Below are 17546 nucleotides of genomic sequence, written 5' to 3' on the forward strand. Positions count from 1 at the left end.
GAACATATTAGTGTACGTATAGAAGATACAGTTGTTTACGAAAGTATTCAAACGCTTATAGGGAACTTTGATAAATATATTGTTTGTTAATTTGTCTGTTTTCAAACATTTTAAAATTTTTATTATTAAATTAGCTTCGTAATATGATTATGAATGAAATTTTAAATGAATTTGAAGATAAAATTATATGGTATTATAAGATTAAATTATATATATAAATTAGATGGTATTTAGTATATATATATTTAGTTTACAAAAATATATCAAGTGTAAATATGTAATGTAAAAGTATGTAAAGGTATTTAAACAGTCAATTATGTATATATTATGTATATAATAAGTGTGTACGATAGTATAGGCATAAGGCATAGAATATTGACATTATGACTTATTGGAAAGATACTTGTTGAATTAATATTTATCTTTTAATTACAAAATTTTATAAATCATAATATAACTTGAAGATAAATGTGTATTGATTGAAATATTAATTACTTTCATTTTTATTAATCGGAACGAACCGTCTCTTATCAATTGGATTAATATCAACTGAAAATATCTCGTGCAAAAGGTGTCACCTTTTTACAATTGATAAGAGGCTGCTGCGCAGTAACATATTGCAATCCATAGAATACAAAAATACTCGTTAAGTTTTAATATCATTGTGTTTTGCCATTTAAAAAGAAAAAATAGAAGATGGTTTTACGGCACCACGTAGAGGGATACGAGAATTTTTTCAAATTTATGAAAAATTTCAAATCTAATGAATCAGTATACGTACTTTATAGTGGTAAAAAACTTCCTAATGGCAAAAGTTGGTGCCCAGACTGCGTAGAAGGTATAATTGCTGTACCATAGTCATTTATTTTATATATAACCTTAATTTTATGACACATTGCTTCCTTTCCATAAAACCACTTAGAATCAGTATCTTTCCATGTTACATGTTTGTTTTAATATAATTACATGATAGACTAAGAAACGCCTTTTTTAAACACTACAAAATATATAGCTTATAATATACCATATTAATAAGTTAGTAATCTATATAAATATAAAACATTTTATTCTTATTACAGCGGAACCTTTCATAGAAGATGGGTTTAAAACAGCTCCAGAATCAGTACACTTGGTTGAAGTTGAAGTTGGAGATCGACCATTGTAGGTGATTTAATAGAATAAAATGTATATGTTAGTCTATACTTCTATTTTAAATTTAGTCTGAAATATTTCTATCTTCTAGTTGGAAGGATTTGAATTGTCCATTTCGAACAAACTCTGTTACAAAGTTAAGAGTACTGCCAACCTTAGCAAAATGGAATACACAAAAACGTCTAGAAGGTGATCAATGTCAAAAGATTGACTTGATTGAAATGTTACTTACCGATGAAGATGACTAAATAATTCAATTTCGTATGCTACAGCAGTGAAACTTAAGATGAGCAGTTTTGTAAGTCACTAAACAATGAATTTTTTACTAAATGTTATTTCGTTATAAGTAATATAGTAAACAATCAATTTTGTACTCAGAGTGATCTCTTACAAGATTAGGAGATATAGAACTATCTTATAATCGTATTGTAATAGTATCTTACTTTAGTCGAATTACTTACATATGTCTTCTTATAAGAATTCCCTTTTTTTTACAAATTATTTCAACATATACAATTACCACAAATATATATATACCATAAATATATATAATAATATCATTATAATTATCACAAATAAAACAAGAACTACATTTTGTAATGTGCAACTAAGCATGTAGATAAATTTTTAAACAATTAAAAAAGAAAAAGATTAGCGATAACATAAAAGCATTGACTTCTTTTAATATTAATTACACTGTATAGAATGTATTTTTCAGAGAGAATATTTTCTATAATATATTATTATTCTAAGTACATTAATTATAAAGTTGTTGGTGTTATTTCTTGTGATTCTGTCGGTGGTATAACTTTCACGGAGTAATGGATTTTTTTATTTCTTATTATGCTATAAGTGTTATCAAAAATAATGGAATCTACAACAGATAAAGTTATTGATGAAGTATCTGATATTTTTATGATGCAAATATTTACACAATGCCTACTCACATGTAGAAGGTACTTCACAGGTCAAAATTCCAATCTCATCTAATTGATGGGCAGCCACTCGTCGCATTGGTATCACTTCTTTCTGTGTTCCATTATAATCTTTCTTCACAATACCAAATCTAATGTCATGGTTCTCTGTACGAAATTCCCAGCTATACAATTCCCAACCATTCACGATTAATAAATATAGAATTATATCATATCATAATTAGTTTATGAATTTTTTATACCTTAACAGAGATCCCATTTCAGATGCTGGGATATCAAGCTCTAGTTTCCCACCTTTCTTAATTGTAACTGTTGTAAAGTTCTCCATATCTTTCTCTGTGTTATTTACATACATTTCTTTAGGGACTTTGCCTCCAAGACAAATCTGAACATAAAGAAAAATTTTAATATTTTTAATATCATCGCATTCATTTATCAAGAAATTTGTCCAAATTTTGAAACAATATAAATTTCTTTTTCTTAGTTTCCTTTTTCTTTACCTTGGTACCAAGCTTTGGGTTGCCATCAGGATCTTTAAGGGTGCCTCCAAAGAAAGCAGGCACTTGATCTCTGTCAATGTTACTGAATATCGCTGTCTGCCATCTCGCAGGATCCGATTTGTATATTTGAATCTTTGATAAGGTATACTCGTTCATAAACTTTTTCGTCACGGAAAATGCGAAAGCAAATACCTTTGGAGCTACAAAAGAATACGAGATATAAACCATCAATCATTTTATTATATGATTATCTGTAATATAAAAAGTGTACCATTAATTATGTAACAGGTCTTTAAAATCTCTGGGTAATTAGCCTCATACATTTGGATTAAAGTAATGACAACTTCTCCAGCTGGAAAATAGAATTATGAATTAATGTTTATCGCAATTGTTTCTTCGACCAATCGCGGGGAGACGTAATCGCAAGGAGAGACGTCAACGGGGGTCGTAAATCCCCGTTACGATTATAACAATCGACACCACGAATTGATCGATCCCCTGATTTCCGTTGAGATAATAGGGGTGATTGAGGTTGTATAACCCTGTGATTCACAGAATTATAAATTATATGTTTCCAGCACTTAGATTACACTGACGTAGAGAAATAAGTAATTAACAACTTGTCGCACGAAGCTAAGATAGATATGTGCGTTAGAGCAGGGCTCTTATAATTAGATTTAGTGTATTAGTGGACGTAGCACTATGAGATTTAGGAGAGGAAATGTATGCTCGACAATACCGAGACCGACTCTCGCGTTATGCTTAGACTGCCCCGTTGGGCATTAGCGTATACTTAGTAGTTGACTTTTCCAACGATGTAGAAGAAGTGAAGCTGAGTGACGATGCTGTGTCCGAGGAAGGCTAAGGATGGGTGTGTCTAGCGCACGGGACCGATGTTATTTAGGAGAGTGAGGGAATAGGCTTCGTTTTTAATTGGTTAAACGAAGGGTCTTAACTGCCCTCGACAGAAAGTGGTTAGTGGGAGGAAAGTTGCAGCGTGCGTGAGAAAAACCAACTTTCCCTTGTCCAGCCGTGGTAGACAATAGTGTTTAGAAATTCCTCGGAACCAGATGTTTGTTTTGTTTAAAGGACCTTTGCAGGCAAGTGACTCGGGTTTATGACGGATGCTTAAGGCTATTGAGGGTACGCCGTACGGAAGAGCGGACATCTGGTGTCCGTCTGGCCCGCGGTGTGTGACCTGGGCCAGGTAGAGAGTCGCCCGGCGTAACAGCAATAAAGTAATTTAATTGGGTGATAAAAAAAGCAGCTTCATTTTAGGAAAAATTACATCACTAATCGATCGTTTCTTACAAATTCATTGAACAGATGACTCTTTCAATTTATATAAGCACATATAACTAACGAAATATAATTTATATACGTATATAATTTATATACGAGCACATATAACTAACGAAAAAACGCTACGAAACAACTAGCAATGATACTTTAAAGAGTCGAACAAAATATACTCTGAGGAAGTTATGTAATCATGGTCGATATACATAAATTTTACCTGGTCTCCAGAGATATTGTTTCAAGTTAAAACCCTGCATGTCAAAAATTACGACCACTTGACCAGCTGCTGGACCGTGTTTTAACATTTGTTCTCTACATAATTTTAAGTATTCTTCTAGACGTTTTATGGTCACCTTTATCATATCCCTTCTCGAGACTACATGCAAAATACCATAAATATCTAATGCGTCGAAATACACTACAATCACTGCAAAAATATTGGAATTATTGATTTCATCGTGTTTCATCCTCAATTACGGCTATGGTGAGCATATATTCTACAATTTACCTGGGGCACCATCTTTATCGAAACCACATAAACCGTGAGGTAGATAGTCATTCAAAATTTGAGGAGGATCCCATTCGGTTAATTTGTCAACTTCCCATTGTTTTCGCCACTCCATAGACTAAAAAGTAATACATTTTTAGTTTGAAAGTATTATAAATATAATGTACATGCATTAATAATAAAGTAGGTAAAAAATGTTCATATAAATAATATATTCATACTTTGTGAATTTCAAATCCTAAAGACTATTAAGCTGTATATAGTACTGTGTATAATGATATAATGTAATTTAATGCACAATATTATGACAAAAAAATCTATAAGTTTAAAAGTATAATTTTCAATATATACTTCGAAAATATAATTTTAGACTAAAAACACTACAACTAGAATTATCAAAATAATGTCTTGCAAGAAACACTAAATATGACATATGTTCGTATGAATTTTTTCTTTTTATTAATTTTATAGAGAATTGAAGATAATCGAATTAATGACTTTCTACGTACATAGAAATAAAAGATTTAGAGAATGATTGAAGTTTTAGAGAACATCAGTACCATGAGCGATTATTACCAGAGATACACAGATACATACATCCTGTATAGTTCAAAGAAAATTTCTGTTTTTATAAACGTTCTCTTAATACCTAAGAATTAAGTGGAATTGAGAAATTTAATTTCTAGTTTGCCTTAAGGGGAGAAAGGGATTATAGTTGCAGCTAACATATTGCAATATCCGGAATTCTATTCGAAAGAAGAAAGTGGTACGCATCGCGATATTAGGATCGTTTCGCATTTTTCAACGTCGTTAATTATGGAAATCGATAATGGCACAATATGGGTAGCGTTACAAGCATCGAATCGTGTATCAAGCTCTCCAACGTTTTATTTTCCGCTTTTATTTATCGGTTTTATAAACCGATGCAGGCACAAAACAAAAAATTACAATCACCATCTTCGCGTAAGAGAATTTAAGTTATTACATTTACTATTAATAACGTTAAACTTTAATTTAATTATCAAATGAAATATGCTTTCTTCGTTAATTTGTTAATGATAATTTTATATTTTCTAACTATAATTTTGCAACGAAATATATGAATGTAAAAAGAAATGTGTACAAAAGTAGGTTGATCAATATACACGCAGGTATGAAATATTGCAGTTGTTTGCATTACAAACAGTTATTCTGCTCTCTCTTTGCTCATCAGCTTGAAGTGTGAGCTGTAGAACTTACTGATTTTTCCCGGTTTTATGAACAAGTATTCTTTTCATATATACATATATATATCAAATATAGATAAATATATATATATATATGAATATAAGTTTAAATATGGTACAAGTTCAATTTAAAGAAAATGGATAAAGCTACTTTCAAGTATTAAATTTCATAATTAATCGGTCTCTTTTCGTATATTTTTCACGGTAAGATAATAAAATTTTTTAATATTTTAATAGGTATAAAATATAAAAATCCTATAATAATATAAGAAATAAATTAATATAAATAAATTCAAACGTTTCTTTAATAAATAACGTACCGCTCGTACTTCGCTCATTAATTAAACTAATTGTAATAATTAATTAACTGCGAATACAGCGGAAAGAATTCGGAAGTACTATACTGCGAAGCATCTGAAGCGATGAAAAGTGCATATTGTGTAGAAGAATTGTTTTTTTTTCCTTCTGTTGGCCACTAGACCATAGAGAGAGTATACTTCGTTAACGCTTCGTAGACGATCTACAAGTCAGTGAAAATTCAAAAGATCGTGAAACGTGTTTCTTCAGACTTTCTCGGTTAAATTCATGGCTAGAGCTATAGAGCATCAAGCGCGAAAGGTGATGACTGATCAACGTGATAGTCGATGCTAACATTGAGCGTGCAACTTATCGCAATTATGCCCCAAGACGTAGATTTCTAGATAACAGTATGCCAAGGAATGCGTATGAATTCGAAACTATATATCCTTATTTTTAGTATGAAAAGGTTTGTGCTCTCTGAGGCAAATGATTCTTTCTTCGTTCATTTTTGTTAATCGTTTGTGGCTCGAACAACCTTTAATATTTTGCTTCGACTGGTTCATACTCAATAAGCTATTTTTAAGAGCAATTCATGGATAGAATATATATTTCCATATTTTCATAAATAACAATATTTTGTTCGATCTGATTCATATTGAATAAACTATTTTCAGAAGTGATCTATTATTTGGATATATTTCTGTATCTTTGTTGCCAATAACAACGTATGTTTATACTTTTTACTTTGATTTGTTTCTATTAATACCAGTACTATCAAATCTATCTAAAGCAGAAGTTATATTTAGTCAGTATGTTTCAATACTAAATACTAAATAATTGATGTTGACCTCAACTGTATTACAGTTTGAAATAAGACTACAAACAGTTAATGAATTCATTAGGACCGGTGTCATTAGTGTCTAACACATTGCCAGTCGGTCAACAAGATTGATTTTCCACTGTATATACCTTGCAAAGTAAATGGTGGCCTGGTCTTACATTCTCTTCTGCACAATTTTACATGGCAATACCGTTAGGCAGTCGCGAGGAACTTCATTTTTATATATGCTATTAGGATTTTTCTTCGTGTAATACCTTTCACAGTTTTTCTTTAATTAAGCAAAAATTTATCGAAATATTTATATATCAGTGTGAGTCAATCCGATTGACAATATGTATTACATTTCATTATAAAGAAGAGATATACGATAATAGGAATACAATAAAATAGGAAAAATGCAATTGATATATGGATAATGGAATTTTGAAATTAATTAAATAAAGTCCTATAAATCTGTTAGTTATACGATTAATAATAATATGGTTACATTGTATAATTCGTACGTATAATGCAACCGACGCAATATGAGATATGTGAAAGTTCAATATAAGTTTGAACGAAGTTGTCCCCCTTTCGAAAAGATTTTTTCTACAGCGAAGGAATTTATTTATTTTTCGGTTTTTATGAAACTAAATAATAAAAAAAAAAAAGGGAGAAGTAGGGAAGTGAATAGATGGGTTTGTGTCAGTAATTATAGGTGAAAACCTGCATACCTCACGTAGCATCTTCTCCGCAGCAACCGGGTCCCATTTTCTTGCTAAAAATCATATATATTTTTTAATGTCTATTTTAGAGTCAAGAAATATTTAATTCTACATTACATATTTATAATACGAATGAAATTGGAAAATTAACAAATTTAATACTAATTAAAATGTTATGTTCATTTATTATATATTTTTTTTATACGATTAAAATTAAATTTCCTAATTTCGCAGAAAATAGTTAAACAAGAAACTTTTTGCTCTCCGTTGTAAATTTTCTAATGTCTAATTTTATTCAATGATCTCATGAAAATACATTTCTTTCGCTGTACTGAATGGATATTAAAGAATCTTTATATATCAATTTATATTTATTTATAATTTTTTCTTTTTTAAATTATTTTATATAACAATCTTTTGAGTAGTATACGAAGTATATTCCATTTGTGTTATTAGTGTTCAACCAGTTATTAATTTCTCATCACGTGTATTTCATTGCAAGTTGCACTTAATTTGAAGATACTAGTGAATGTTAGATTCTTTCTTTTACGAGGTTCAGAGACCAAAACAGAAGAGAATTCACATCTACTGAATTATGATTTACAATTACACACAGTGACTCGTGAAAATATTTGAATAGTCAATTACTCATCATATTAATAAACCACGTTATTCAGTGGGACCATCTTTAGCACTAATTACATGTTTAAGACTAGTATTTATGTTATATACTAATTCTTTATCAAATGAATGGTTACAGTATCGAAATATCTTGTAACTTCCATATACATTCTCCGATTTGTTTCAAATTTGAGTGTTCAGTGTAATCATAACGATCCAAATGAAACTTCCAAATTTTGTATACATATAATACATACAATATACAGGGTGGTTGGTAACTGGTGGTACAAGCGGAAAGGGGGTGATTCTATGCGAAAAAAGAAGTCGAAAATATAGAATACAAATTTTTCGTTTGAGGCTTTGTTTTCGAGAAAATCGACTTTGAATTTTCGCTCGGTACGCGTGCGGTACGTTATAGCGGATCTCACTGTAGATCGTTGTCTCGATGGAAAAATTAAAAAAAAAAATTTAAAAAAAATTTTATTCTATATTTTCGACTTCCTTTTTCGCGTAGAATCACCCCCTTTCCGCTTGTACCACCAGTTACCAACCACCCTGTATATACTGTGGCTAAAAAGAGTATTTGTACATCACTGTATTTATTATAACATTTACATATTAATTAATTAAGATCAAATATATTTCGAACCATTTAGCAATTTTTTCTTATGATTAGAAAAATTTAATACCAGGAAAATAAATCGTAGGGTCTGATGAGAAAATGCTTCACTGGAAAATAAGGGCATTTGCAAATACTTTTGGAGCCATTGTACATAAAAATTCTTTACGATAAGTGTTTAAATATTTTTATGAGTCACTGTACATAAGGATTTCCAAACACTGTCTTATTTTGCATAATTTAAGGGATTATGTTCTCTGATGATTGTGCCTGGCGTCTTTGAACCAGCCATTCAGATGGGACATTAAAGACGACTGTGTATGGTATACATATCATAAAAGCAATAATCGCCAGGAAACGTCGCCGATTATAATGAAATAAATGAACATAAAGGTCCAAGTTGCAATTTGTCGTGAGATTGATAAATTTTCTTCGGGGCACGTTTGACGCATGCAATGTTGAGAAACCGTACGGACGGTTACAACAAATTACAAGAATTCATACCTCGAAGCCAACGTAGTAGAAAGTTATCGTCATGATGCGGTTGTTTCAGAATATCTTGAACTGTCCGCCTAAACTGAAATCAGAAGTTTGTATAAATTAGCCGGTTATGTAATAAAATTTAGAATTCACGTATCATACATGAAATAACAAAAAAAAAGAAGATTTAAGACTACGCGAGTTTATGGTTGTCACAGAAAGAAGCGAAGAAATAATTCAGAATTATTATATCAAAATATAAGGGCGAGGTAACAGAATGACGCGTGAAAGTAATAAACTTGTAAATATATTCGTGATATTAATAGATGTAAATGCAAATAATTTACACGGGTGTCTTATCAAAAGATGCATTAAAATAATAGATATTTTTAAAGAAATGTGAGATATAAAAAAGATATTTATGGTTTTAAAAAACAAATAGCTTTCGTAATGCTATAAATACTTCAATTTTTCCAAATTTCATAGAATCCAAATGAAAACAGAAATGATTATGAGAAATTAATTAATTTTTTATGTATTTCGTGATAAAATTTTTATGTAGCTAGGTTTAGCAAAATTATCGTCTTTTTACATAGTTGTATAACAAAAGTATAATGACACAGTGTTAGGAAACTGAAATAGCATAGTACTTATATAAATTGGAGCGAAAAACATTAAAAGCTATGCCACGCAATTATGCCATTGCTTATATCATACTATAATCTTACATTATAACTTATAAAATACGTATTTCTATAACATTTATAGCCATACTGCATCTATCTTTTAGCAGGAGGGATTGGTTATATTGAAAATTTGCTAGCACGCCTTTCATCCATGATTTGCAGTGAAAGCAAATCGTTTTTCTGGGAAGTGCACCAACAATTTTACGGTCAGCGCAAAAATCTTAGACAACTTTGTTTCACACAAAATCACCTGCACTTATTTACTTTCACGTAGATTTTTCAGCAGGTTAACTCAATCCTGTTACCAAGAATCAAAATACGGGTCACCGATACACGACGTGTATGGAATCTGTGCTTGTAATTGAAACTCTATTTTGCATGCTGCATTTATTTTAAAACATTCGAATGAATTTTGCAATGTTAATTATTCTAATTTTATTCTAAATATATATTTTTTCTGTCATATTGAAAATTGCATCATTTGGAATTCTATTTTTTAATTAAGTTTAATTTTATTTGCAAATACTTATAGAGTAAATTTTAGAAAAATTTCTCCTAATGTCGATTATGATAAAAATTCGACTTCTATTCTGATTATTCTTTTTTCTCGAACACATTGTAAATTGTATCACTTCCGCTTGAAAATGAATTAATGTAATAATATTACGATTAATCGAATGTATCACAGAAGGACGTATATGCTTTCTACTTCCTCGTTAATCAATGACAATCAAAAAAAAAAATAAAAGTAAAAAATATATAGGTGAGTATATGTATTACGTTGATTACTTCTATGTTAATTTAGCTGTTTTCTAAAAACTTCTTCCGCGCATAACAGACTCATGCACGTTTTATAGAGACCGCGTAGCTCAATTGCCATAATTGCAAGATTTTCCAAGATCTTCGTATGTCGGTCACGATTCGCGAAATTGCTTAGTTCCGAACATCAGCTTAAATCAGTCAGCTTAAATCGAACATCAGGCAAAACTCTATCTAACGCTTGATATTGGCAGGTACTTGTTAAGTAAAATTGAATTGGAGTTATTCTTTCACAAAAGTTAACTAAGGAGTTACAAAGTATGCTTGTATAACTTATCATCCAATAATAATAACTATACGAATATTTACGAAAATGCATATTTTTCTGTACACAGATTTATGTATTTAACCTTTTAAATATTATAACGAATATCTTATTTTGAATATCTGCATATATCAAATTTCAACGTAAAATTATCGCTATAATATTTAAAAATTGAAATAAATTATATTCAGTTTTTATCTTAGTAGTATTTATAGAAATATGACTTTGCGTGAATGACAAAAATCCGCTGTTACTATTACAAAAAGTGAAAAATGATTATACGAAATTTAATGGCCACCGATATATTAATATCATTCATCTTTTCTCTCTCTCCCACTATCTTCATTAAAATTTCTTATATGAAATAAAATACACGAAGGAACTATCACCTAACTTAATTGACTGACGAAAAAATATTATCCAACAATTTATTAATACTGGTTAATCTTTAATTATTATACTATCTATAGGTATTAACCGTTTTCCTTATACTACATAATATCTTTTGCAAAATTCCCTTGTTCATTAACTAAACAGAATTTGTAGCAACTATCGTGTAGTCTAATCGATCGATGAAACATCAAACTTAGTACGCTAGTCACATCCTCAATGTAGCACAATTCGTGTACCTGATGAAACCGATTTATGCGCACAGAATCGTGTATAAGGAGGCTAATGGACATGCGGAGATGTACAAATGTGTGCGTTTAATCTTCAATAGTATCAGCGTCACGTTGTAAGACCATGTGTCAGTCTGTATGGGTGAACAGCAGGGTAAAGAAAGTGCCGTTTTACGCGAGGAAACCGTTCACTCTCGATCATCTTGACGTTCGTTTACAAAAAACATTATATACATAAGAAACAGGTATAGGAAGAACTGTCTTTCACAAGGAAGAGTTATTTAAACTCTACGGATGGATTTAGCGACTCTCAAAAAAGAAATCGACGAACAAAGACAGAGGAGGTGTATGCACGGTCCACGTCTCGCGATAAAGTAGTTTTCATCGGGTGAAATCCATCGCATAATGACACGTCTGCGAGCGACGAAAGCGATGATAAAAAGCGTGCTCACTGCCGGCAGCGTGAAATGAAAGTTTTAAAGGGATAGGAAGTAAATGTTCATCGTCGACTACGATGATGATCCACTGATAGAACGATACTTCCATGTCGAACAGGTTTGCATGATAGCAAGTGTCATTGCGTGAATGACTGGAAAAAAGAAAAATAAATCATGTCAGAAAGTAGAATGGTCAGAATATGTGAATGAAAATATCGTAGACATAGAATGAAGTCAGTAGAGATTTGTAAAATTTAACAATATAATTAGTGTTGGTATATACACTGATTCGTGAAAGTATTTGGATGCTTTTATGTAGTATGTGTGTTACATAAAACATTTTGAAATTTTATTTAATGAAGCACAGCTATCATCGTTATCGGTATTTGAAGCCAATCTAAAAATCTATATAGAAGTTATAAGACATTTGGTGAATAATGGTCTATGAATAGTCATATGGATAATGGTCTTAAACATATAATTAGTGCTAACGATGATTAAATACTGTTGCCTGTTAATGTAATGGCTATTCAAATACTTTGAAAAACCTCTGCTAAATATCTTTGTTTACATATTATGTTTATAAGAAATATCTTGTATTATAATTTCTATGGATATACATTTCCTGATTCGTTTCAAATTTTACCAACATAATCATGGCAATCGTGTCTCACTGTAATGTTCAGGAAACTTCAAATAGTTCTGTGTGATACGTATAATGAATTTATACAACTTTTCTGTAGTACGTGTTCAACTTTCATGACCTATTCTACATAGATACATAAATATATTCTTTATAGAATCATTGTAGAAGATGAACATTAAAAAATGTATGCATCTGTTAACGTCACGTCTTTTATAGAAGTAACGATACGTGTCAAGTTTATCAAGACTTCTTCAGAGTTATCGCGTTCGGCTATCGATAGCTATAAATTTAGGCTATGACGAATTCTAGAAGTTGCGAATGTTACGCTATGGTTTCGCACGTTATCTAGGTGAACGTACCTTCGACATTTCCAGGTGACTTGCTTCTTTAAATTCTTTTCTTCTTCTTTTTTAAATGGAACCATATGTTTTTGTTTATATGGACGTGTAGTCCGTTCCATGACGAATTCATTGACCTAGATATGTTTGCACGCCAAGCTCATTCAAGGTAGTTTACTGCCGTTCAAAGCTTGCCTTCCTTAAACGTCCAGAAATTGTTATTTATTGTCGGTATTCGAAATGACCACGAATATCAATGCACCGATTTGCTCTATCTCTAAAAGATAGTTTCACCCTCTCCAATGTTGCAGAAATAATTCGAACATTCTCACTCGACATTCTCTAACAAACCAAATCACATCGACAATTTCGTTGTATGTATAACGAGCCATCGTAAATTGAATAGATAAGTGAAGTTTGTTACTCACAATAATATTGATTTCTTCGAAGCAACTGTAACAGTAACTGAGGATATCTAAGTATCAGGCGTAGCAGCAGATATCCTCTGTTCGTAAGTAAAAGTAATGATAATTTACGATCATTAGTGTGATTTAGAATTGTGTTCACGGCTGAATCGATGAAATACTCTGGTGAGTAAAGATAAATTTTGAACAACAGTAAGTGACCTTGAATGACCTTGAAACGTCAACATGTTGTGAGTTGAGTTCGTCACGAAATGGGGCACACGCTTATCTGAATAAAAACGTATACATAGTACTATATACAAAAGCTTGAAATCTCAAAGGCACGTCCGTCTAGATAAGATTTATGATCATCAGGAGATGTAGAAATAGAGTATGTTTTAGTTGAAACATTTGTTTGCATGACGAATGGTCTAGGAAATAATTATATCGCTCCAAATGAATCATCCTGTATATACTTACACTAATTATATTGCTAAATGTTATAACTGTTTAGTAGCTTCATTTTAAATAAATCTTTACAGTATAAAGTATCATACTTTATATTTCCGAGTTTCTTTATAAAAATGACGAGGTCGGATTAAATTTACTACGTTTCTGATGTTTATTGCATATCAATGAAGGATACATTATTTCAACATTAAGTATTTCCTGTGTACTGAATAATCTCATTTTCTCTAGTCAAGAATTTACATGTGTAATGATTGTCTTTTTTTATTCTTTCATCTATAGAATGTTTCTGAAGTATAAAAATTTTATCACGTGAATCGTGTGATTTTTTATTACTTCTGATTGTCTATTCAAATTAGTTGTATATTAATAGTATATTCTGTGGTCGTGTATGTAATTTAACACTTCTCTGTTTATTCGGTTTCAAGTTTGCATACGGTATCAGCTGTATTTAAAATAGCCGTGATAATTGCTCGTTATTTCAATCTTTTTTATTTGAATCACAATAAGGACTGAACCGACATTTGCTTCCCGTCTTTGTATCTGTTTCATATGTAGAGCGATCTTGCAGAAAATTCTCGCTGCCAGTTAACAACGTAACATTTAAATAATTAAGACACTCTAATCATTTTAGTTTAAAGCTGTAGTTTGTCATTAATTTTCCTTATTATTGTAACTTTCTACCAGTGTATCCGATTTGAGTGTACGTACGCTGTTATTTCTTTGACTATCAGAAACGCGAAAAAATATTCAGATGAAAGTTATTTGATTTGATGGAAGAAACTTAACAGAATGTTAGAATTTTTTCTTGCACTTTTACTTATGGAAGTTTCAGCATCCACACATTTTTTGAACTCAATTATATACCTTTATTATTATGAATTTATTGTGTATTTCAAGAAGCATTCAATAATATGTGCGAAGTATCTAGGCAATAATTTGTTTGGAGAATAATAAGTCGACAAAAGCAAGACTTGATTCTACCTGTAATCGGATAAATTATTGTTGAAATATACGCTTCATATATTTCGTTGGTTCGTTTCGAAATACGTAAAAGTTTGACAGATAATTGATAGCGATGATGAAATGAACAAACAAAAATTAAATTAAATAAAGCTCAATCACAAGATCCCAGAACGTTAGTGAAATATTCGCCGGACACGTTCATAATGTTCTTTTCAAGAGTGACATATTATTAACCTCGACCCTGTGGTCGTACCTTCTTTCCAATTGAATGGTTGACTTACTTTCATCAATGCAAATCGCTGGTTATCCTCCAATCCCACTACTTTCAACATCCTTGTGTCTCTTTTGTACGTCTTTTGGCGGTTTTTGAAATTTCCGTTCTAGCTCTTTCACTCTGATTTGCGATAATGCGTTCTCTGCCTCCTGCTACCGTTACCTGTCGTTTACCTCGTTTATTTCTGCCTCAGCAACAAAATACATAGAGTTTGAGTCACAAGGTGTCACGCAAGACTTTCTTCTATTGAGCTTTAATCTCTGTTAGGAACAGGCAATGGTCAGATACGAAATTTTTGATAGCATGTATGATGTACAGTGATTCACAAACTACCTTGATTTACACTTCTAAAAACATTTTATGAATATATTGCGTTTATCATATAATCTATATATGTACATATGTAGAAGTTATATATATGTTGGTATTTATTGCAAGTATATAGTAAAGATTACCATAGTATTGGAACGATCAATTATTCATTACATTAATAATCTACAATATTTACAACTAATTATATATTTCTATGAAACTCTTATATTCTATTTTTTTACTAGATATATGTTTGCAGTAAATGTTCTCCGACTTCTATATACATTTTTAGATTAACTTCTAATTCCATCAATATAATCATGATAGTCGTGCTTTATTAGAATGCCGATGGAATTTCAAAATGTGTTACGTAACATGCATAATGCATAAAAGTTTTCTGTAATAAATGTTCAAATATTTTGAACTATAGCCACTATAGAAGCTAGAATAAGAGTGAATCATATCGATTTAATGTAATAGATATCACGTTCATTACTACATGGTAATCGATTCATTATTATGCGCATGACGACGGAATTGCATTTCAGCAAGAATGTGTCTCCAAGGTGTTATAGAGTTGTGGTTGTTAAGGTCGAATGTGTATAACTTTTCTGTCTTTTTCATAAAGTCCATGTAAAGTGATAAAAATCTATATAAATAGACGTCCAAAATTTATACATGTATATGGTTATTTCAGAGGTACTTAAATTTGTATTATGTGTTATGTAAGCAATGTTTGAGTTATTTGAGTTATGGTTTGAGTTATTCTTCCTTGTAGACACAAAGTGCAAATGAAATGAATTGTTAATATAATCGATAGTGTTTGCAAATAAAACATGACCTGATCGGATATGACTTGTTTTATAAAAATGAAAAATTATACTTGTCCCTTTCGTACCATAACATATTCTTTAATTAAATTAGTATGTTGCTTAATATAATTGGAATTCAAAAAAGAGAAAGAAGTAGAGAAGTGAAAAAAGGTTCACCCGAATTTGCAACTCGATTGCGTTACACATTTAATTGTGGGCGGTGAAAAATTACTGTTACATTGGGGGAATAACCGCATAATGTTACTAGCCAAAACTCGAAATGAACTACAAGCGGTTCATGTAAGATATTTAATATAATACTTCAATAACACAGTTGTATATTAATTTTTCATATTAATTTATAATTTTATCTTGTTCTCATATATAATTTATATACCAATAAAAACAGTATTAAAAAGATATTACATAACAAGTGTCCTTTAAGGAATATAATCGATGCAACAGCCACAAAACTTCAACTCTCTCCTCAGGTGCAAATCGGTGTTGCAATTAAATAAATTCTCTTCAAACGGTTTGATCTCACAGCCACCATTAAAATGCACCTCAAAATATTGAAAGAAAAAGAGGAACGTTACCGAGATAAGTAAACAATGTATACCTCTTCTTTGAAAAAACCTTTCTCTTCAAAACATACAACAAAAATCGTCAACAAATCACGTTGTCACTTGGCGCGTAAACACATTCGAATAGAGCGCATCGTTATTGCGTTCGTGTTTCGCGGCTGCCGGCTTACTTAGTGGCGCAACAGGTGTCTCTTGCGGTCGTTGCGACCGCGCTCCAGTTCGAGAGCCAATTCCCTACTAAAAATGAATGTTGCGCGCTGACTGGCACCCAAAGAATGGTACCGTTCTGTTCTACGCTGTGTTCACGATGACCGGTATTACCTTGTCACGGGATACCCCACCCCTTACAAACCATTGCTTTAACCTACCGGGATTTTGCTTCGTTAATCGGCCGTCGCTATCCCCTCCATTTCTCGAAACTGATTTCGTAAGGCGTACGTTTGATATTACCTATATAAAATAAATAAATATATACAGTGACTCACGGAAGTATTTACAAGTACTTACAATAGAAAATTTATAATATATTGCATATGTTGTATTTACTGTAAACATAAATTAACTATACAATATGAACAGCGATTTTGAACATATAATAAATTGTTGAACACATAAAAGATAACCCTACTGAATATTAATTCTTACTAAAACATTTCAAAATGTTTTATATAATGCATACAATATACAATACATAAATGTTTTCTATGGTAAATGTTAAAATACTTTCGTG

General features: G+C 31.0%; 2 protein-coding genes across 7 annotated transcripts; one reads left to right on the forward strand and one right to left on the reverse strand.

The window, feature by feature from the left end:
• Positions 1 to 381: 381 nt before the first annotated feature.
• On the forward strand, positions 382 to 1820 carry LOC117154280 (thioredoxin domain-containing protein 17). Its single transcript, XM_033329161.2, has 3 exons — positions 382 to 838; positions 1080 to 1161; positions 1244 to 1820. Exons 1-3 carry the CDS (start codon positions 697 to 699, stop codon positions 1398 to 1400), a joined length of 381 nt encoding a protein of 126 aa, XP_033185052.1. The 5' UTR covers positions 382 to 696; the 3' UTR covers positions 1401 to 1820.
• Positions 1804 to 17110, reverse strand: LOC117154276 (SEC14-like protein 2). 6 transcript variants are annotated; one of them, XM_033329153.2, is made up of 11 exons: positions 16852 to 17110; positions 15116 to 15292; positions 9210 to 9282; positions 7475 to 7518; positions 4395 to 4512; positions 4104 to 4313; positions 2859 to 2939; positions 2588 to 2787; positions 2330 to 2472; positions 2100 to 2251; positions 1804 to 2026 (listed from the first exon to the last, which is right to left on the reverse strand). In XM_033329153.2, exons 2-11 carry the CDS (start codon positions 15164 to 15166, stop codon positions 1914 to 1916), a joined length of 1185 nt encoding a protein of 394 aa, XP_033185044.1. In that variant the 5' UTR covers positions 15167 to 15292; positions 16852 to 17110; the 3' UTR covers positions 1804 to 1913. The 6 variants fall into 6 exon arrangements, with proteins under 6 accessions (XP_033185044.1, XP_076473334.1, XP_076473335.1 ...); XM_076617219.1 differs by having other exon boundaries at positions 15116 to 15368; XM_076617220.1 differs by having other exon boundaries at positions 15116 to 15368; positions 16829 to 17110.
• Positions 17111 to 17546: the final 436 nt, after the last annotated feature.

Source organism: Bombus vancouverensis, chromosome 3 (assembly GCF_051014615.1).
Source record: "Bombus vancouverensis nearcticus chromosome 3, iyBomVanc1_principal, whole genome shotgun sequence".
Classification (NCBI taxonomy): Eukaryota; Metazoa; Arthropoda; class Insecta; order Hymenoptera; family Apidae; genus Bombus; species Bombus vancouverensis.

Excerpts from the sequence above, each read along its gene's own strand:
- LOC117154280 (XM_033329161.2), top strand. The coding sequence starts at position 697 with ATGGTTTTACGGCACCACGTAGAGGGATACGAGAATTTTTTCAAATTT. Across the intron at positions 839-1,079 it reads GTGCCCAGACTGCGTAGAAG|CGGAACCTTTCATAGAAGAT; the intron begins GTATAATTGCTG and ends TTCTTATTACAG. Across the intron at positions 1,162-1,243 it reads GAAGTTGGAGATCGACCATT|TTGGAAGGATTTGAATTGTC; the intron begins GTAGGTGATTTA and ends TCTATCTTCTAG.
- LOC117154276 (XM_033329153.2), bottom strand. The coding sequence starts at position 15,166 with ATGTTGAAAGTAGTGGGATTGGAGGATAACCAGCGATTTGCATTGATG. Across the intron at positions 2,940-4,103 it reads ACAATATCTCTGGAGACCAG|CTGGAGAAGTTGTCATTACT; the intron begins GTAAAATTTATG and ends TCTATTTTCCAG. Across the intron at positions 2,473-2,587 it reads ACCCAAAGCTTGGTACCAAG|ATTTGTCTTGGAGGCAAAGT; the intron begins GTAAAGAAAAAG and ends CTTTATGTTCAG.